General features: G+C 44.0%; 1 protein-coding gene across 1 annotated transcript; it reads right to left on the reverse strand.

The window, feature by feature from the left end:
• Positions 1-1,636: 1,636 nt before the first annotated feature.
• Positions 1,637-21,314, reverse strand: Gls (glutaminase). The gene is made up of 57 exons (XM_076381794.1): positions 21,084-21,314; positions 19,026-19,123; positions 16,189-16,224; positions 15,737-15,836; positions 15,479-15,621; positions 15,042-15,415; positions 14,686-14,966; positions 14,442-14,618; positions 14,148-14,308; positions 13,611-13,736; positions 13,359-13,499; positions 12,857-13,035; positions 12,724-12,762; positions 12,473-12,670; positions 12,360-12,415; positions 12,269-12,316; positions 12,152-12,227; positions 11,979-12,083; positions 11,755-11,931; positions 11,633-11,719; positions 11,520-11,581; positions 11,390-11,475; positions 11,171-11,339; positions 11,072-11,112; positions 10,875-11,020; positions 10,729-10,818; positions 10,590-10,676; positions 10,426-10,539; positions 10,357-10,360; positions 10,197-10,309; positions 10,031-10,127; positions 9,896-9,931; positions 9,708-9,822; positions 9,624-9,672; positions 9,478-9,522; positions 9,235-9,396; positions 9,177-9,190; positions 9,100-9,115; positions 8,882-9,044; positions 8,651-8,769; positions 8,552-8,589; positions 8,160-8,441; positions 8,033-8,069; positions 7,812-7,951; positions 7,542-7,781; positions 7,437-7,486; positions 7,317-7,361; positions 7,138-7,249; positions 6,925-7,095; positions 6,587-6,882; positions 6,539-6,544; positions 6,321-6,331; positions 6,155-6,244; positions 5,833-6,111; positions 4,195-5,670; positions 2,021-3,631; positions 1,637-1,863 (listed from the first exon to the last, which is right to left on the reverse strand). Exons 1-57 carry the CDS (start codon positions 21,174-21,176, stop codon positions 1,646-1,648), a joined length of 9,525 nt encoding a protein of 3,174 aa, XP_076237909.1. The 5' UTR covers positions 21,177-21,314; the 3' UTR covers positions 1,637-1,645.
• Positions 21,315-22,083: the final 769 nt, after the last annotated feature.

A 22,083-nucleotide genomic window follows, 5' to 3' on the forward strand; every position in this document is an offset into this window, starting at 1 on the left:
TCTGTTAATAGTACGTACGATTTTCGTTCAATGTCGTGGCATCATCTCGTGGCTGTCGCGTAAGCATTTGCGTTTGCAATTTGCAAATAAAAATTTAACGATCTCCTGTTCTTCAGACAATCAAAAGTTCCTGCAGAGATTAGCATTTATATAAAAAATTGATATTCATGAATACTCTCTCATAGAGAGACAAAAAAGGGAGATGAAGGAGTACTGTGTACAGGTCAGTGAAGACACTTAGTGTCGATAAAAAATCATGAAGTTTATTATTGCTCTTACACTGTATACAACGCAATAATACGAAGATTATGTAAGAGGACGAGGCGGAGGTGAACTCGATGCTCGCTGCCGTATGATAAGGCACGATAATAGACGGAAGTTCCACGAAGACGTAGAATAACTGATGTTCGATGTAAGAGCGATTATCGATAATTAGGTACGAAATTACCTATGCACGAATTACGAGTGTCGCGTGAACGGTTATTAACGCCACACATCTCATCATCCTTCATTATTTTATGACTTTGTAACGTGAACGCCAATTTTTTGCTTCTTTAGAACATTTTGGCGGAATTTACAATTCTGTCACACTGTCACCAAATTAGGGGATTCCCAATCGTGTCCTGTTCAAGGATTTACATTTTTTACGGGTTTCAAGCAAGTTTTTAAGAATCTTTAATAAAATGAAAAATATTATGTTTCATCGGTTCAATGTCCAAACATGTTCGGCGAAATCAACGGGATTCGTTTTGAAGAGGATTAAATTAGCATAAAAATCTTACTTGATTACCCACAGTCGGTATTGATAAGCTGCTATCGACAGTGATAGGAGATACTGTGTACATCGTGGATTTAATATTTAGTATAATTAAATATGACGCTGTTTCACAACATCCGAGTCATTGTAATTTACAGTCGAAGAAGTTGCTGGCATTGTAGAAACAACCTACAATGTTACATTACAAATATGTATGAAGCAACCTTAACGTAATCGTATACTAGTCGTATACAAACAAGTAATCAGAGAATCCATTCGATCTTCTCAATCGTCTTATACATTCTGAAGAATTTCCCATACAATTAAATACTACAACAATGCAACTAAATAATTTGCGATAATTTAATACTTTTCTCATGGCTGATGGAACACCTGACAAAACACAGATTTCTTTAATGTCGTACATTGGCAAGAACAGCATTAGCAACCGATCAATTTGCGATTAAATATTGTCGAATGATAAAGATCAAAAGGCAGTCGATCCTAATTTATATTGTCCATAGATTAACGTCACTCGAGTGTCGACGTATTCTCATCTCATCTCGCCAGGACAAGATTTACTTGCCTCCTCATTAAAGGCGAGATGCGATCAAGCATTGCGTAACGCAATCAAACCGTGAAAACCGCAATAATAATCCATTGTATTCAACTATTATGTCAGTCGACGATGTTCACGGTTTTACAATAAATTTCGTTCGCGCTCCTTCGACACTCGACGAGCTAATCGTTGCCATTAATCGACGTGTCCAAAGCAGTTAAACACTGGCAGCTTTTAGACCTTACAATCTACTGGGAGTCGCGTCGGAGTATCTAAGACATTCTGAGTAAAATGGCATCGTTTGAAGATATCGAGGATAGTTTCGATAACTACTTCGTGAAGATGAGCATGTCCTTCGTGTTTGCATGGGCCGAGGCTGAAGCAGAAGCTGAGCTCTTGTTGCCTGTTGCAATGCTGGACGCATCAGCCTTTGCTGCAGCTCCGCTTCCGCTACCGAAAGCCGAGGATTTGCTGGAGCTGCTCGCCAAGCCTCCCTGAGCTATGGAGTCGGCTTTGGAAATGGCGTTGGATAGACCACCTGATGATCCTAAAAAAGGGAGAACAATTATTTAGTTATAATCATGGTTGAAGCCAATGCCTCTGTATGGGAAATGTAAAGGTTCCGCTGGGATGTAGTGGTTAGTAGGGTTTGGATAGAGCGAGTAGGCTTGAGCAAACGAGAAAGATTTAATAGCAATTGGTACCTGCTATAGCCGTGGCGTCAGCCTTGGCGGAGGAACCTCCACCTAGCGAGCCATATCCTCCAAGTCCTGATCCTGAAGGGCCACCGAAAGAGCCTCCAGCACTAGGGTTTCCTCCGAAACCAGTCAGTCCACTGCTTCCTGCGTTGGCTACGGCGTCAGCTTTTGCGCTAGCTCCAGAAGACCCTCCGCTTGGGCCACCGTAGCCTAATCCTGATCCAGAAGGAGCACTGCCACCGTAGGAGCCTGGAACACCGCCAGAGTTTCCTCCAAAACCAGTCAATCCGCTGCTTCCTGCATTGGCTATGGCATCAGCTTTAGCATTTGCTCCAGAAAATCCTCCGCTCGGGCCACCGTATCCTGCTCCTGATCCAGAAGGAGCACTGCCACCGTAGGAGCCTGGAACACCGCCAGAGTTTCCTCCGAAACCAGTCAGTCCGCTGCTTCCTGCATTGGCTGCGGCGTCAGCCTTGGCGTTGGATGAAGCTCCGCCTTGGCCATATCCTAAACCTGATCCAGAAGGAATGCTACCACCAGAGATACCTCCAGCGCCAGCATTGCTTCCTCCAAATCCAGTGCTTCCTGCGTTGCCGTAAGATGGAGATCCTTTCACTGGCACGTACACACCAGTGCCACCATTCGAGCCGCCAAACGAAGTGCCAGAACCAGTGTTGCCGAAAATGCTACTCAATCCATTTGATCCAGTAACGTAGGGACCACTCACAGGACTTTGCTTAATTGGTTGGGTATATCCGCCACCTGTGCCTGCAGCATTGGCTCCTGCATTAGCGCCTGCATTGGCTCCTGCATTAGCGCCAGCATTGGCTCCTGCATTAGCACCAGCATTGGCTCCAGCATTAGCATTGGATAAAGCTCCTGAGTTTGCTCCCCCGGAGGATGGGCCGTAGATTCCTCCCTGTACTGGGCCCAAACCACTTCCTTGGCCTGGATATGTTGTTGGTATGCCACTCGTTTTGCTTTGACTTCCCGCAATCGCTCCAGCGTTTGCGTTGGACGAACTGCCTCCTGTGACATAATGTCCAAGACCACCGGGAGGTCTAGTTGCTCCTTGACCAATTGGACCGTGCCCAATGGGACCTTGACTAGGGATTTGAGAGCCTTCGTTAAGGAAGGGATTTTGTGATCCAATTGGTCTTGTGACTCCACCTATTGCACCAGCATTAGCATTGGCATTGGCAGCTGCACCAGCGTTTCCTTGGGATCCTCCATGAAGGAAAGGATTGTTGGCACCAATAGGACCTGTCTGAGAAGTAGGATAGTATCCTGGAGTCTGTCCTGGAGCCGTTGAGCCGGGATAGCCACTTCCGCCAGCGTGGGCAGATCCAGCAGCGTTTGCTTGAGAGGATCCAGTGAGGAAGGGATTGTTTATGCCAATGGGTCCCGATGGAGCGCTTGAAGGATATTGTCCTGGTTGTTGGACGTAGTTTGGTGTGCCAGGGTATGCATTTCCATTGCCACTGGCGATAGCATTGGCATTAGCATTGGCGATTGCATTGGCATTCGCATTGGCGCCTGCATTGCTTGGCAGGAAGGCACTGCCACCTCCGATTGGTTGCTGGCCTGTTGGACCGTAGTATTCTCCTTTTCCACCTGCTGAAATAATTAAGAACCAATTGATCGGGATTCATAGGATTTTAATCACTAAATGGGAAAATATAGAAAACATAAAAATAATCCTCAACCATTAACATTGCATATGTACAACCAAATAGATGGAATCAGTGTTTAGAAGAATGCTTTTACCTTAGTCACATCTACATAGGAAAAAGTACACACCAAAGAATATTAACTTCTTAATCAACAAACGGAGTAAACAGCCAATCTATCATGTTAAATGTTAATTAGGAACAAACACCGTGTCAAAGAGTTTCCTCAATGATTCACCAAAAGAAAGTGAACAGAATGTCAGTCTACAATTATCTAGAAGTATTAGCATTCTTTAGTGTAAACACAATTAATGTCCTAAAAGGAACGAAGAAAGAGTCTTCCATGAACACCGTATAAGTATGTCAGTGCAAGCGTCAGCCACAGTCTTCTGCAATAATGTGCAAACAGGGAGAGGAAGATTTCTCGTGACCTCTCCGCCTAGTTTGCATGCATCCGATCCAACCCAGGTGCATCGATCCCCATGATCGATAATCACTGAAGCAGCTCACCTTGGCCTTGCGGTGACTCTTCAATCACAATGATTTCCACTGGTTGGTACATCGGCTTTGGACGATAAGACGGTCTTGGTCTGCCCATGGGCCTACCGAATGGAGGACCATCTACTACCACAACTGGTATCACCGAACCTCCACTATGAGGAGATTGCATTGATGGCGGGACTTGAGGAATTGGTCGGTGCTGTGGTGGTGGGACTTGGGGCACTGGTCGAGGTGGTGGATACGGATGAACAATTATTTCAGGCTGCGAATGAGGAGCCCCAGGGAAACCTCCTGGTTTCTCAAAGATAGGAATCACTTGTATCTGTTGGTTGGCTCCATTGTTATGTGAAGGCATATAGATTGGCCGTCTTCCAGGGTAGGTTGCTGCATTGTTGGCAATTGCGTTCGCACCTGCATTTGCACCTGCATTTGCACCTGCGTTTGCTTGAGCATTTCCAGAGGGATAATAGCCACCTGGTATTTGTGCGCCATTGTTTACTTGAGCATTTCCAGAGGGGTAGTAATTCTTCAGTGAATTTGCACCACCATTGCTGTTTGCGTTAGCTGCTGCTCCAGCATTTGCTCCAGCAATTGCTCCCCTATCAGCACCTCCAGAGGGATAGTAGCCGCTTGGTGAGCTTGCACCGCTATTCCCATTTGCTCCAGCAGTTGCTCCAGCATTTGCTCCAGCAATTGCTCCACTATTTGCACCCCCATTTATTGGACCATTTCCAGAGGGATAGTAGCCACTTGGTGAGCTTGCACCGCTATTCCCATTTGCTCCAGCAGTTGCTCCAGCGTTTGCTCCAGCAATTGCTCCACTATTTGCACCTCCATTTGTTGGGCTGTTTCCAGAGGGATAGTAGCCACTTGGTGAGCTTGCACCGCTATTCCCATTTGCTCCAGCAGTTGCTCCAGCATTTGCTCCAGCAATTGCTCCACTATTTGCACCTCCAGAGGGATAGTAGCCGCTTGGTGAGCTTGCACCGCTATTCCCATTTGCTCCAGCAGTTGCTCCCGCATTTGCTCCAGCAATTGCTCCACTATTTGCACCTCCATTTGTTAGAGCGTTCCCAGAGGGATAGTAGCCGCTTGGTGAACCTGCACCACTATTCTCGTTTGCGTTAGCAGTTGCTCCGGCATTTGCTCCACCAAATGCTCCACTATTTGCACCTCCAGAGGGGTAGTAGCTGCTTGGTGAGCTTGCACCACTGTTCCCATTCGCCCCAGCAATTGCTCCAGCATTTGCTCCAGCAATTGCTCCTGCGTTTGCATTGCCAGTTGCTCCAGCAGGTGCACCAGCGATCGCGCCAGCGTTTGCAGCAGCTTGTGCGGCAGCAGACGCGCCAGCGTTGGCACCACTTGATTGAGAATCTCCATAATTAACATCACCTCGACCTTCTTGCGGAGCGTAATTATTATAATTGCCACCGGAGATGCCACCGACATTAGGATTATAATTTAATCCAGGGGAACCATTGTAACCTACGTTCAAAGAAAATTCATCGCTCGTTACGGGACCAGAATCTGACCTACACTTTGGGGTTCGTTACTCCACGCAAGTGGACCCTCGCCAAGTACAAACTTAAAAACCTCCTGCTCTGAAGAACAGGTCTAAAAAATACTAATTATACTCTATCGAAATACCTTGAGCGTTGGCCGTAGCAGTGGCTGCAGCATTCGCGTTGGATCCAGCAAGAGCTTGGGAGGCAGCCTTGGCATTGGCCGAGGCTGTACCACCGCCATTGGCAGTTGCGCTTGCTGAGGAAGAGGCGAGGCTGCTCGAAAAGGAAAGTGGCCCCAGACTGAAGTTGGTTCCCAAGGATTGCGATTTGCTTGAGGCGCGAGTATCCTTATCCTTATGGAACAGACCCAAAGGATCCAACAAGCTGACTCCGCGCTGGGCTGCTAGATCGCTGAGCAAACCTACGTGCGAGATCAGATACTTCTTAGCTGAATGGAACGTGACTCGGGTACATATGAGTCTCGATGGATCGATAAGTGCAAAGTGTTAGAAAGCTTTTCTTGAAATGTCCTTCTGATCTTGGCTTCTTAGAAACTTACTATATCTTTTTAGTTTTAATTTTTTAAGCTAAGTTGAATCTTTATTCTTTCTGTGCTAAGCTAAGTTAGGCCTGAGTTATGTCTATATTTCAGTCAAGCTTGAATTAGGGTCTCGACGAGTTAGATTTATGAGGGGTTAGGTTAGGGCTAAGCTTAGCTTAACTTCAAGTTAGGTTTCGATTAGGTCTATCAAGATTAAATGTATCCAAGATCTCAAGGATCTTATCCACGAATCAAAAGCTTGTTTTTCAAACGAAATCTGGACTTCATTTAAGTTTAATTCTCTTGCATCCACCTTTGAAACGGAAGAGTCCTCGAAAGGGAACCGGAAACTCACCAGGTTTCGCGAAAGAGTCCCCAACAGCTAGTAGGACTACCACTGCCGGCACGAGACACTTCAACAACCTCATGTTTCCTAGCACTTTGTAGTCCACTCAGTAGAGAACACGCACTAACTTCTCGATCACTGACGCAAGTCGATAATCTCCGTGGTCGAAGAGTCAAGAACGACTGAAGCTCTTGAACGAGACAACAACTTATATACGACACTCCGGCGGATTTTACGTCGTCAATAATTGCTCGTCGCTCGACGTTGGGTGCTGATTCCACGTTTCGATAGTCATTCGCTGGAATCTAAACGTCATTTTCTATGAAGTCGTCTTCGACAGGACCAACTGGTCGTGTGAAAACCAGACAATTCATTTGTGAATCGTCGGGAATCGAACACGGATCCAAGCTAATTTCGCAGCGAGCTGACAAAACTTTCCCTGGCTGTGATCGAACCGACATTGTCAAGGTCTTATCGCTTCGACGAAACGCTTCGCACTTTTCCATCCTGGGGTGTCCCTAGGCGGTCATCTCTGGATCATTAATCAAGGTTAGATATGCATTTGGAAAATTAGCTAATCTTTCCTGAAATTGGCGTGACAGACAATTGAATGTAGTGATGTTAGCTCGTTGCAGTGTAATTATTGTTAGAATCATTTCCATTTTTTTAATACTGCATCGATTTTGCTATGAGCTCGTTGTTACCTTTTCTATTGTTTGATACTGCTGTTGCATTTTACATGTAAGGAAAATCTTCAGGAACAAATAGAAATATTTCAGAGAAACTTATTCAAATTTGTGATCGTTGTCATTATTATTATTATTACTTTTGCTGTTGTATGATATAACATTTAAATAACTAGGCAAATCTCCATTTAGGTGCCATTTTTATAATCGTGTCCAGAAAAAACTGAATTTGCATAAGCATCCGCAATCTACTCATCCTACAAATCACTTAGCCAAACCGCAGACGAAAACGAAGACCTGATCGTCTGTTGCATAACCTGCAAATTAATTTGGCGCCAAAGTGTTTCATTCGAACTATCTTCGAACAACTTGTAATTTCTGTAACTTTTAATATCGGTGAGCAACAGGTGCGTAGGAGCACGTCTAATGTAACCATGATAAACAATTGTCTCCCGCGAGTTATTAATAATCATAACGGGTAAAAACCAAAGCTGGGAGATCGCGGCGCAGATCTCAACCTGCGTGAATCAGAATGAAAGAATACACGCGTAATTAAGTTCTCTATTAATAATGCGAGATATTTGCTTTGAAATAAAATCACACGGATAGAAGTATCTCGGGAAAACCCAAAGGCTGATTAATATTAAAAACCATGGCACTGGAGAGACCTCGAGAGGATCGCTCCTTTCTTATAGATTAGGTTACGTTATTCCAGTGGCTCATGGATGGTCAAGGGACCACCATTAAGATGCGATGAATCAAAGAGAACCTGTTCTTAGAGACTCGGTAGAAATATTGAATTGCTTCTGAAAGAAGTTCTCAGAAAATCTTGTTTTCGGGATTTAAGTTACAACTGTTTGGGTAATTATTTCCTAATTTTGCTAGAAGCCTAGGACATCAATTGACGTAAGCACAGAGACACATCGAAATCCTTTCTCGGGCGGATGACGAGTAAGATTGCTATTGACAAATTCAATTTTCATGTCTGAATGTATGAAAATGGAACCAATGACAGCATAGTCTCTGACCATTGAATTTTGATATTTTACTTTCTTAAGAATTCGATGACTGTGCTTCGAAATTGGAAGCCTTGGGAAAGCTGCAATAACCTCGATCGCCTTGTCGTCAGTGTCACACCTTTCCATGCGCCTCCTCTCATGTAACTTTTGCACGAGGATCTGCTCCCATCCAACTCAAAAACCAGTATCCCCCAAGGTCAGGTTCAACGACTGCCAACCTCTCGAGAATGTAGTAGGAATATTCATGGGGAAGGGAAAACATGAGTTACCGTTATGGTCCATTTAAAAATAGAGGCGATTCGCCTACCTTTTAGGAAACAAATATATGCAATTTCTCTTTTATTCAATTCCCACTGAGAAGGAGCAACCCTGCGTCAGCCTGCAACTCGTTGCTGCCCAAAATTCGGCAAATTTTCCATCTTTTTTTGTAGTGTCATCTCGTCTCATAAAATTGGCAGTCTTAAAAAAAAAAAACACCGCACGTGGACTTTTTTCAGTTAGGTAAACTTGCATTCACGATTATGCAAATCAGGAGCAGGAACCGGTTGATATTTTTAAATAGGGAGGCAGAAAATAAATCTCACGGATGACTCGCTTACAGCGAGAGTCTTCGGCGTAAAATTTTATGATTCTTTTCCGCGAATCTGTCTTGAACGTAGCTATTGTACACGACCATAGGATCACTTATGGCAGGGCAATAAATCCCTAGCGATAGAGTCCTTAGGGGTGACTCGCTGGTGCTATGAGTTAGTTGTAATCGAGCTTCCCAGGTGAACAGAATAAAAATGAGGCGTGCAAATCAGTCTCATTATAATACCTCCGCGAACATTACACTAACGATCGGCTCGTCAGTCTCTCAACCTGCTAATGAATCGTGCAGTTAATCATCCACACTGTGTAACTAGCAGCTAATGAAGCAATCATGGTGATGGAGAAAATTAAAACCAGAGACCATCTTCAGACGAGCTGCAGAATTTAAATGGTAGCGATTCCTGGTAATTATCTACTATTAATTCCAGTAAGTAAAATGCACTTACGTTAGCGGGGATTGATAGTGTTGTTTGGAATCCACGTTGAAGAAAAAAAAGTTGGATGGAGAGATAAGTCGGGTAACCTTGCCATTTAGTTACGCACTTCCATGGAGATCGGGGCAAAGAATTTTATGAGATAATTTATTGTCGATCGTGGAAATTACAAGTCTTTAGAGAATCTTCCCGAAAATCCCAGTTTTCTATTATTCCTAGAATCGATAGTAAATGTTTAAATCGAAATGAGAAAAATGAGTGGTCGTTGTTTCAACTTATTTACCCATCGATTTTCATGGAGTTCCATTCATGTCACCATAATGACAGTAATAGGTGATTATATTCGACAATTGTCCAGTGATGGGCTAGTAGTTAAAATTCCAGAATCTAGCGAGGGAACTCCCGAATAGTACTGGAAATACCAGCCTGAGTCAGAGTGGACAAATGTAACGATGTGATTTTTAAATATTTCCAAATGTGATTTCAAATTTTCACGCACAGAAGTATTTACAGTACTAATAAACATTTTTTAATTTTGTTGATATTTGCAATCGGCTATTCGATGCACAAATGCAACCTTGAATTCACGTAATTCGTCGATGAATATTATCTCTTAAATACTTCCTGTGATAAACATGATCAACCATTTATGAAGAGCAAGATCTGTATTATATCTCGTTAGATATAGAACTCGTAATCAGAACAACAGGATTTTCTAGTTACATGCTTGTCATTAATTCCCTAGAATCTTGAAATACTCCCAACAAAATAAAAAAAATCACTAAATCAGAAAACGCCTCTGAAAAGAGTCTCTCATTTTCTGTAAATTAATTGCTTCCACCAAGTTACAAGTTCACATCGAGTAAATGCAGCACTCTTCATGCGTGACCTTTAAACTTCTCTGAAGGTGTTCCCTCGATATCAGGCCACGGAGGTCCCGAAGACACAGTGACGTCAGCAGGCATCCCTTCATATTTATTCCGATAAATTCCAAGCGAGTTGCTAGTGTTTCATAGGTCACTGATTAGCTCATGCATTAGAAAAAATACAGCTCTATGAGACGCAAAGTGTGATTCCATCGTTCGAGATGTGAATCGATATTTTGCGCGATAGTTTACGAGTTGCATAGGTCAAGCGCCTCGATAGAACGTCACAGGTTATTATGAAACAAAATCGCGGGAACCTTTCATTGACACGATTCTCCTTCGCTGACTCACTGCGTGGACTCACGTCTAGATTCGTCGGCGAGGAAAACCCAATGCCAGGATTACGTGATAGTCACGCGGGGGCGGACGCCTTCGTGAATTTGAGCACGTTTTCGAGAGACGCTCCGTGATTCCTGTCGCGTGACCAGCGTGACGAATGCAAACTGGGAGAATTATATTTTCTGTGTGTTATTATGTTGGCAAAGGAAATGAAACTCCGCGAGTGGAGTTGGAATGGAACTCCACTTGTGTTTGGGATCGTTCTACTCGAGAAGACCTCTTTGCAGCTCGAGTCTAATATCGAATCTAATAAGAACAACGGTTTATTTTAAATATTTATTTCATTCAAGCAACTTAAATACAAGAACGGAGGTACAAGTTATTTCTGACGAGTTGATTTCCTTGACTGGAGACGATGACCTGGAAACTGGTACGTCTGCTTGACCCGTTCATTAACTTACTATCTACTCCTAAAACTGCTCTATCTGTCGATGCAAAATAGTTAGCCCTAAGATGAGAACGGTGAAAGTTATTGTCCCTTCATATCTGAACTTAAAACCAGACGCAGAGGTTCAGAGCGGAGGCAAGGGAATCACTCGCCTGCGCAATAAATATATTATTGTCCTTTGTCGTTTGGGAAATATTCTGCTACACCAACCGGCTCTTCGACTACATTTGGCAGAAGTTGCGCAACGTGGTCGGAAAATACACTTGGAACGATATGTTGACACACCCTCGGGAAAACTTCCTTGATCAAATTACAATATCGTTTCGACATAAACTCGACGCGTTCTTGTAACTGTTCCTTTGCTTCGCCTGAATCTCCTCTTTAAGAATATCAATTCTTGTCCCAGAAGCAAATTTTTTTAATATACACTCTCTAAGCTTCTGACTAGTTCCAAATCGCGAGCTTATATCGAGACAATACTGTATCATATTGGAGGAGGGAGATTCGTCTGCGTTCTCCAATATATGGTGACTCATGATTCGTTCACGAAAGATTATACAATTTTAAAAACAGAAAGAAAGAACACAATGCAGCATTTTTCAATATTAATTATCTGCATACCTGTGAACGAATCTATAAGTCACCTTTCCTATCATCGATTTTAAGGCAGACTTCGAAGTAATTGACGGAAGATGACATTAACCCTCCATTCGACAACTTGGTAAAATCCAGAGAAAATCAATTTTAGGTAGGTACTTGCTGCAGAGACAGAGTCGAATAGAGGGTTACTCTACTGAACAAATGGACAGTGGAAAAATATTGCTCGCAGAGGAAACAGAAAACGCATAGCTCCGCTGCCCAGAACGCAGTAGCCCTTTCAGATGATTTTCGTAATTGTACAATTCTGACTAATGTTCCACGTATAGGACACGGAGAATCACAGTTCCTGTTAGCCTGAATACGTCGCTTCACTTTCAGACGAGATCGCGTTTAAAATGGAACGAGGTCGCAAATGTACGAGTCACCAATATGGCGTCTGCAACCGAGTCGGACACGATATTACATAACCTCCCTTCGAGACAATGGACTTCGATAATTCGGTTGTCTGGATCGATTGCTAGCTCTGTTTAGCAATTGATCGTTGATCTGAGAGTAGGATAATTTACTGCTGATTTAGAGAAGTTATCCTACTCTGGAGGAGGCAACCTATTGGCTCGGTAGCAAACTTTGTTTGCAATATAATGACTGAAAATATACCCTCGACTAACTGGTAAATAGGAACGAGTATCACATGAGTGGGTGAAACGCTATCAGTGTGTACTTCCCATGTTTGTTGAGATAAATATCTTTAGCATCCTAAAAGCGCGGCGAATTTGAATTATTATTTTTTCAGAACCACAAGTTCAAAGTTTGAAGTATCCTTCAAGCAATGAGAGTATGCATACTGACGCGAGACTTAGCAGAGATAGGCCGATAATACTGTAAACAATAAGTACAGTTCTAAGTACATACGTGTAAACTTATCTGATGACCCTCTGTAACCTAACCTTCTTTCTAACCCTAGAAAATGCCACGAGAAGGTAAAGAAAAAGCAGAGGGGAGAAACTCTATCGCTTCTTCCCCTGAGCTTCCTATCTGACGCAAGAATCAAGGAACTAAGGTGTAAAAAAATATAAATACCCGTAATAGTGTCTAATAACTGAAGATGAGCTACGGAGAGTCAAGTATGAGGTAATTACTTAACCTTAAATGTAAAAACGAACGTATCGTAAGAAAATGATTCGCTGCGACCTCGACTTCCTCTTATCGCACTGATATAATGCTAGAGATCATTCTTCCCCTGGAATCTCACGCACGCATCCATTTTTTCATGAAAAATAACCTAGCTAGCTCAAGGTAGTGGCGGTTGACCCGCAGACTCAACCACTTTTCGCGTATCAGGAGTCTCCTCATTTTTCTCGTTCTTCTCCGCATTCTCTAATTCCGTTTTCCGGGCTATCGCGTAGTTACTTAAATACTCTACCACCTGCATGTGACCAAAGGTTTCTGCCTCATCTATAGGTCGCTTGCCCCACCTGTGAGGGAAGGAATACACATTTTTTAATTTCCAAATTTCAGATTTTTAACAGTAGCAGAAAAATCACAAAAATTGGTCTAACTCAGACCTAGCCCAAATCTGGTTCAAATCTGATTTAAACCGAATTCAAATCTAGTTCAGGCCTAGCTCAGAGCTTTGACCCTCGACAAGTCTGGCTAAGACCATAGTTCTCACGAAATATGATTCTATAGGGAACACAAATTTCGCGTGACGTAATGGGGCAGACGAGAGAAAGTCTTCCCAGGAACCATGTCGGCCAAATTATTGGACAAACACTCTCGAAACGATGACGAGGCTTACCTGTCCTTGGGGTCGTGAGGAACTGCGCATTGCTCGATCAGAAACTCGACACAGTCCAGGTGCCCTTCGCTGGCAGCCAAATGTAGAGCTGTCCTGCCGTCGTAATCCGAAAGTGTCATGTCCATGCCACTTAATCGATGCCTAGAATCAGAGTCATAGTATAGAGGTTTGCCAATCTTCCTATGTGTTCAGACCTCAGGAACCCTAATTGCCACATTGACCAAACATATCTTATAAATGATGACAACTCACCTTCTCATGGCGGTGACATCACCACTGGCAGCACTGAACAGGAGATTCACGATGGACAATCCTTTGGTCTCGTACTTGTGCCTCCTGGGGTCCTTCTTATTGGTTGCGTGCTTTAGGTTGTCGTACCTGTGGTCATAGTAGGTGCTACACTAATCGGGACGGGGATGGAAAACGACGGGAGACAATGATAATTGCCGAGAGATTAATAGACATAGACAGGCATTTTGCGGGCGGGTGTGTTCGTGCGGATTAGTGTGTGGTGGATTGTGAGAAAAGCAAAGGAAAGGAAACAAACGTTTCATTAATGTGTTGTTTCACTGTGTCGTCTTGGTTAGCTTATCAAGCGCAAATTGTGATAACTACGTCTCAAGATAGTGTCTATGACAGAAAAGGTTTAGGTGTCATGGACCTCGGAGCATGCTGATATCGAATTACACTTGACATTGTTAAAACACTGATAGAGTGCAAGTGTTAGAAATAAATATGTATAGTGTATTTATGCAAGCACTCTAAAAAAGCTAATGAGCAATATAGTACCTGTGGAAGTTGAACTCTGAGACGAGCTCCTCGCAGAACTGTACACCCCTACAAGAGTTGCCAAGAGGATCCAAAGGTGGCGACCACGTGCAAATTCCCATCACGTTAGGGATCACCACTAAGAGGCTCCCGGACACCCCAGATTTCGCTGGAATACCAACCTAAAACCACGCAGCATCACAGATTAAATATAATCTACTGAGCTCCATCCAAAGTTGAGGACATTTAGCTGGTATAACAAAAAATGGACCCCACTTAACAATCCAAACCTTGTAACCCAGTCTAGAAGCCTACCTTGAAGGCGAACTGTCCACTGTAGTCATACATGCCGCAGCTGTGCATCAAGCTGAGCACATCCCTAACGCTGTCAGGCTTCAAAACCTTCTCCTCAGTGATGGGACATATGCCACCATTAGCCAAGGTGGCAGCCATCACCGCCATAGTGTCGCAGTTGGCTTCCATGGAACAACACTAACACCAAAGGAACATCGTTAACTTCGTGGGATCAAAGACCTACAGAAACTAAAAGCGAACTTACTTGGAAGTAGAAGTCCATGATCTCTCGCAGATTGGACTTGTCAGGGTAGCAATTATGCTCCCTCATGTAGAAACCAAGCGCGTAGTTCCTGTCAGCGGCTTCCCGCTCAGATAAAAACACGGCATTGTTGAAGCCAAGGTTCTCCTCGCCAGCTAGCCTCTTAAAGTAATTCATCGTGAAGTCGAACTTCTCCGCCAGAGTCATCTCAGGCTTGATCAGCGACTTCAGCAGGGAGCAGACAAGTATGGCTCCTGCGTTGATCATGGGGTTATGGGGTTTCTCTGCAACAAGCATCCAATTATCGTTTCTCCTGTAAACTAAGGATCCTTTTCAAAGGGTCTAGAACATGGACTCACTGTTGTAGTCCAGCACTAGTTCATTGAAGTTCCTGCCAGAAGGCTCCTGGCCCACGTACTGATGCACAACCTCCTGGCCCAGCCTGTCTAGAGCTATTGCATAGGTCAAGGGCTTGCTGCAGCTTTGCAGGGTGAAGGGTATGGAAGTGTCACCGATGCTGAACCTCTGTCCATCTATCGTGCACACGGAGACACCCCAGTAATCCGGATTCATTCTAGCTAGCTGAGGTATATAGGAAGCAACCTTGCCCTCTGAGTTCGACTTGCATTTCCAGTAGAAGTCCTCTATGTGCTTCGTGAAACCCGACCAGTCAGGGATAATGAACTGGTGCCTGAAGGCTCTCGAGATCAACACGATGTTGGGGGCTATGATTCTGATGGGAAAACGAGGAAATCAGTGGCTCCGAAATTTTCATTAATGAAGTCATGAATCTCACCTTTTAAACTGTTCTCGGTTGAGCTTCTGCGTCTCGTGGGAGACCCCCTCATGCCCTCCCGACTTCAAGTGCTCCTTTCGCAAATTGTCTGAGAACTCTTGAAGCCTGGGGTCGTCGTTTCGTAAACCAGTCGTCCTCAAAGCCTTGAATCACGCGAAAACAAGATAACGTAGAAGTTCGAGCGTAATGAGGGCCTAACCTTGACCACGCTGCCACTGCAAATTGGATTCGACAGGGGAGAAAGGGAAAGGCACTTACAGCTAAGAATTTTCCCACTGCTAGGAGACCAGTGTCCTCGTTTTTGAACATGTCGAACAGCACATCTTCGGCATTCGTCGCTTGGTCCTGGTCTCTGGTGCTGGAAAAGCAAATTGGATTCTTAACTAGGGATTTTTTTTTGGAACTAGGACAAAGCCTAAGTTTTAGCTACCTTCTAAGTAAAGAAACATAGAAAATATAGTCCCAGCCTTGTGAAATAAGGATTTAAAATTCTCACTACCATGCAACTGACCTATATTAAGCAACAGTAACTATGTACAAAATAAAATATTGCACCGAAATTTATCAACAACAAAATCGCAGATACAAAAAGAACCTTCAAGCTACTACGAAAAAATTGTACGATTGACAGGCAAAGACCAATCTCTCAAGATTTAAATCAACAACCCAGTGGCACCATGCAGTAATCGAGGTCGTCACACAGTACTCACTACATGTAATGGCTGTCATGAATGAAGCTGTACTCGCTGGAAAAAACACAACGAAAAGACAGGTCATTGTTCTGTGAGCAACAACGATTATATACCTAAGAAATCGCGCCAGCATCCGCTTAGACTGGTAACCCTTTTTCTCTAGCCAGATGGAGCACGCGATTTTCGACTTGATCGAGTAATCCTCGGTTACTCGAGCTATCGCCAAGTTGTCCTTTGGACACTTCTCTTTTATCTCCACGTAAGGCATAACGATACTGTGACCTGTGTCCTTCATCTTAGCGATTAAAAGAATTGACTTGGAAGCAACGCTGATGGCGCTTGTTGGATGACTTTCAAGATCCTCTGGAGATCCACGCGGCTCGCGCTCGATGTGGGAAAATGCACCGCGAGATACGACCTTATATCGGGGCAAAAAATTAGCTGGGACCCCACTCGGAGATGAAAACACGATTCAGAAATAACGAGCACGCTAACAGGTTGAGACGACAGCGTGCTTCGCGTGGGATGTCCGGTATGCCTATTTTCGGAGGCAAACACGGCTTCCGTAAATTTCGAGGAACGACAGTGACGAATTAAACGTGCTAATAACGAGGGAATATGGCTCCCGCGGCTACCTTTGAATGCTCCTTTGAATACCTTCAGTTCGAAGACGACAGCTTTACAGCTAAGACTCCAGGAGTGGCTGACTCGATTTTAATAAATACTTGTATTTTCTTAATTTGAGTACAGCGTGTGGAAAGTGTAATTAACTGATTACTGCGCGTGAAATAAACTTGTGGCGCGATTTACGACACAAACACCGATCGCGCCGAGTGACAAATGCTGTCTATGACAAACAGTCGATTAGTTTCAATTAGAGTCGTGGAAATCTGCGAAGGTGGAATAACCAATGTCAAGAGGATCATTATCTCCTATATAAACTTGAATTTACGTCAAAGAGAGGTATCACGCGTTTTGAGAAAATTCATTGGTCATTTATCTAAATATTGTATTTTTCTATTACTAGACTTTTTTAAAGTAATGGAAGACGAATATTAAAAAAGAGAACAAATTAAAGGTAGTTTCAGCTGTAGATCGTGGTCTTTCGAAATATTTCGAACTCAGAGACTGTGGACACTTACCGAGGCGACAATTTGTAAAAATGGTCCATGTCCTCCATGTAGTGAACACTAAAATGGAAATCGTCCAGCATCCTTTCTCCACACGATGTAACTTTAACTCTGCATCCCTTTATAAAATCTTGGAGTCTCCACTTGCGTTCCTAACCTCTCTTTCTAAACTCAGCCAAAAGATTCACGAGATCAACTTATCGAGAAGAGCCACGGAGAACAAAAGACTATCCTCTTTGGAACGTATTTAAAAGCAGAGCAGCATCGTTAAGACAATAAATTGCAATGCATGGGGTCGGATCTATGAACGCCAGTGGTTCTCAATAATCAGTCGCGTGATTGGTCCTCTGCGCTGGCAAACGACCAACCCTAAGGACTCAGGACTCGCGCAATAATTGAGGCAGGAGAGTAATTAGCTCTTGAACGAGTATAAAATGAGAAAATATTTTCTAAGTGAATACATTTTATTATTACTTGGAAGCAAGAATTTCTCAAGTTTCCAACATCGAGATCTCCAAAAACAATGGCATCCATGGTCCAGGATCCTAGGAGAGGATTAAAAATCACCAGCATTGATCATTTTAGCCCTGTCGGTTCTTCTATTAGGCAAGAATCCTTGAGACTCCCAAAATGGAGGTCCCAAAAAATGGCCAATCTGATCAGAGGTTCCACAAGCCATGGAACCAGGGATTGAGAACCATGATCATCGATTACTTCGGACTTATTGATCCTCTATTGTGTTTCGTCTAATGCGCGGATCTATTTCTCCATTGTTACGATATTTCTCGGCTAAAGAGACCACGACAAACGATTAGCCTTTTTTTCTCTGTTCGAACGCGGCCTATCGAGGAACAATTGGACTATTGTACCCATTGCTGAAGTTCAACTGTTTCGCTCCCTCCGCAACTTCGGTCTACGTTACACAATCGAGCGCGAAACCTATTGCCAGTTTATGGTTATTACGCTTTCCAGCTGCGAAGCAGTCTCTGGCTACTATTTGCGTTCCACTTATCAATCTTCGGCCGACGACAGCAGAGGGAAAATTAAGGAGACCACTATCAGTCTTCGTGTCTTCGCGTGCCACGATCGTTATGCCTCACGCGATCTTGAGCTAGAGTGGGACGCAGCACCGAGTTACAGGTTTCTTCTCACAGTGTAAGGTACACGAGATTCGAGAGCACGTAATTGGCTATCGCTTTGCGCGATAGAATGGAACGCTGATTTCGTATCGCTTAATTGCTACGCGCTTGGGGGGACAATGAGGGTACCTTGTCCATGGGGACCTATTTGCTTGCTAATTATATGGACGCGTTAATTATGAAGGCTCACGATAAGGTTTGTCAACGAGCCGCGATTAAAACACGTAGTTCGAATCTGTTCTCTCGTTATAGGCTCGTCGATATGTAATTTCACTATTATTTGCAACAAATGAGACTCGCTTGCATGGACTGTCACTGATATTTTTTATGAGAAAAAATGGATTATTATATCAGGAGAATATTGCATGTAACAATTACTCGCTATACGCTCACAGCTTGGTAGAACCTGCAAGCTCACTTTTTGAAATCATTAGGTACAGTTCAGTTGTTGGTAATTTAATCTTGTTTTTCATTGAAGTGAAAGGAGTAGTGTCGAGCTTATAACGAGATTATAAAGCAAGTTCGCGAAATTGGTAAGTAGAGATGGTAAATTGTAAACAGTGAACGAAGTGAAGGTATTGATTACCGTGTCTGCGCTCGTTCTAATTCTAAGGCACTTCCAAAAGCAGCGTCCAAGTATTTCACTGTTCCGAGCTTCTTCGACGCTGGTACAGCAGCTCGTCTCTGTAATCAATCAGTTCTAACATCGTAATCAGGCCACTTCTCTGTTGGAAGTATAGGGGATGCTCCAGTCTGGGAGACTCCATTAACCTTTACACGTTATTCGTTTATTTTAAAGAAGTAGACCATGAAACTTAAAAAAAAAATTAAAAATTTGTAGCTTCGATAGTTGAATATTCGAGCTTGAATAGAAGAACAGTAAAATATTTCCATCTCCATTTTAAAATCCATGACCCTCCACCTGAAAAACGCGGGAAAACAGTCAGCTTCCGATAAATAAGCTTTACTGAAGCACGACTTTTCCCACAAAGGCTAAAGGGATACCTACGCTCCAAAAAATAAAATTTGATCTTGCATTGGAAGGGTTTACTACAAAGAACGCAGAGTAAGATAAAGAAGAAAAGGAACAGCATGGTTTCGTCTTTGTAAAACCGGTCTCCTTGCTCTCAATGAATGAGAAATTCGGACAGACACGTCCCACAAAGGGCGGCGAGCAGTTGCCAGGCAGTTCTGTATTGATCCTTCGATGAATCAACCCCTACAGCCCTGAGCCGAAACCTGCACGTGCACCCCTAATTCGGATCAGAAGGGGTGTGCGTACGCAAACAAAAACTCGACGAACTATGTTGACCCACTTTCCAGGGGGTCCATCAAACACAGAGTCCTCTTTGCTGATAGCTAAGCCATGAGGGTTGAAGACACTTAACGAGGAAAATTTTAGCAGTCGAATGGTAAACTGCTCGAGAAAGCGCCAGTTGGAAAATGAAATTAGATAGAAACCCCGAGGGTAATTGACACGAGTGCTTCTCGACTGGGCGCGAGTGCAATTGTGGGAGCAATTGTCATGCCTGGAAGCAGTTGTCACAAGACGTAAAGTGACTCATTGTGTTCAGCAGAGACTTGGACTCTGGCGCCCTTGCCACTTCCGTTTATCGATGTAACAGTCTAAAGCGAGCTGCAAATGTGATTGCCTTTGAGGGAGCTCTGCACCAGGTGTCAGAGTTAAATTAGACCCAGCGTTCCCTATCCCCTAACAATACGTTTTTCAGTATCAGGTGCCTGAAAAAGTGCTATCGATCGCCAACAGCAGCTTATCATGCGAATCCACACCCGACAGTCTAATCACAGCACATTGCTCGCGTCCACGTCTGAGCGGGTCGCTCGAGCCGCAGAGTATTTCTGTCGCTGAAATAGGCCACTGCCGCCGCCCACGTGGTCAGGCTCACGGTGAATACGATTAGCGTCTTTGTGTCTATAATCGATACCCTTTTTCGTCTGCCAATATCAAGTGCACGCGACCATTACTCACACGACGTGTCACTGTCGATTCCAGACTAATCAAGATTTAAATGCATGATGAGGTTTCAATAGGGGGTATGGAGAAATAGGGAAAAGCCTTGACCGTCTTGTGGCAGCTGATTGTAGACTATTCTGGGTCTATAGGACACTTGTCAGCGTAAAGACCATGAAAATAAAAGGGTGGTGAAGTGTAAAGTAGGTGAAAGTAGCACCAGATGTAGAAGACGCTTGACAATTTTGCTATGGGATTGATAGGCAGGACAACTGAACTCGAAATTAGGTCAAACTTCATTTACCCCCAACTGTACCTAACTTCTTCAATCGATTTCTAATTGGTAGAATACACAGAGAGGAGCAGGAGAGAGGAGCTTTAAAATCCCACTCTTAGGACACTTCCTAAGAGTCCTCCCAGAGACCCCAATCCTCTCAAGCTCTACTTCTTCACTGCAGCTCTATTTGCACATAAGCCTAGCCACCACATAGAGTCCTCGTTTCACCATCCCTCGAAACCTAACCCCTCACCGCCTCCAGCAGATCAATCCATTCCACCCCAAAAACAGCTCCCGAGCCTTGTCTTCTGAGTCCCTCTCCTCGAATCGATACTCGCAAGGAAAATTTCGCGCGAATTCCACGGATCAATAGTCCCAACGCGGTCTCTTCGCACCTTGTTGCTCGTGTGGAGACGTCTGAGCCCCTGCGCCCCGGCTTTCACGATCTTCAGCATCCTCACACCCCTGACGATGGCTCCTGGGTTCATGCGTACGTCAGCCAGCTGCGAGGAGGGCGATTGGCTCCCGTGGAGAGCGCAGGGATGTCACAGGGACTTGGACACTCTCGATTCCCTTCTGAACACGCGTACTGCGAGAGACGGTGACGCGAGAGCGCGACCCTCGACGTCCCGACAACCAGGAGGTACTGCTCTCGTTGTAAGGGTCGCGGGAACGTCTGCCAGCAGGGAAACCAGACGGTAGGGCACATGCGCGCGCGATTCCGCCGCGCTGTTGGGACGATTTGCAACTGAACCACCGCGACTCGTCGCGGATGAATGGGGCAGGGGACTCGTTCTGGTTAGGAGGAACGTTCCTACGTTCGATCGATGGAGAACTAACGGTGGGTAGGATGTGGGGCATGTGCTAGGGCGCAGGAGAGCCCTTTCCTTGGGTAGCCAGGCGTGACAGTTGAGGGTTGGCTTGGGAATGGAGTGGTGCTACCTGATCGAAGGGTGTCGTTTAACCCTTTGAGTGCCGTGTCTGTGTGTTAATCCTTGACATCTTCTGGTGGGGTCACTGGGAGAGCCCAGTACTACTTCTTTAACCAAACTGACTTAAAATTGCCGATTTTTCAATTTTTTTAATCCTTGAAATCAAGAGATAATATTTGAGGTGATGTAGATAATTTTGGAGTACATTATCTCGATAATCTTTATTTCAAAAGTAGCTTTAAAAAATATAGCCTCATCTTACAGCTTGTTACTTCATTTATTTAACTCAAATAAAATGTCAGGATCAATTATCTCCATAATTATCTTCAAAATTATCTTAAACTCCCAGGTCTGTATTAAAACACCACTCAACATATTAGTATCTAATACTTTACTATCTTACCTTGACAACCTCTTTCTCAGTAATTCATAAGCACCCTGCAACGTTCTAAAATTTGTAATA

This window comes from Calliopsis andreniformis, chromosome 7 (genome assembly GCF_051401765.1).
Source record: "Calliopsis andreniformis isolate RMS-2024a chromosome 7, iyCalAndr_principal, whole genome shotgun sequence".
Lineage (NCBI taxonomy): Eukaryota > Metazoa > Arthropoda > Insecta > Hymenoptera > Andrenidae > Calliopsis > Calliopsis andreniformis.

Excerpts from the sequence above, each read along its gene's own strand:
- Gls (XM_076381794.1), bottom strand. The coding sequence starts at position 21,176 with ATGAACCCAGGAGCCATCGTCAGGGGTGTGAGGATGCTGAAGATCGTG. Across the intron at positions 10,819-10,874 it reads TAACTTGTACCTCCGTTCTT|ATTCGATATTAGACTCGAGC; the intron begins GTATTTAAGTTG and ends TGTTCTTATTAG. Across the intron at positions 8,070-8,159 it reads CTGTGCTTACGTCAATTGAT|AAGCAATTCAATATTTCTAC; the intron begins GTCCTAGGCTTC and ends AACTTCTTTCAG.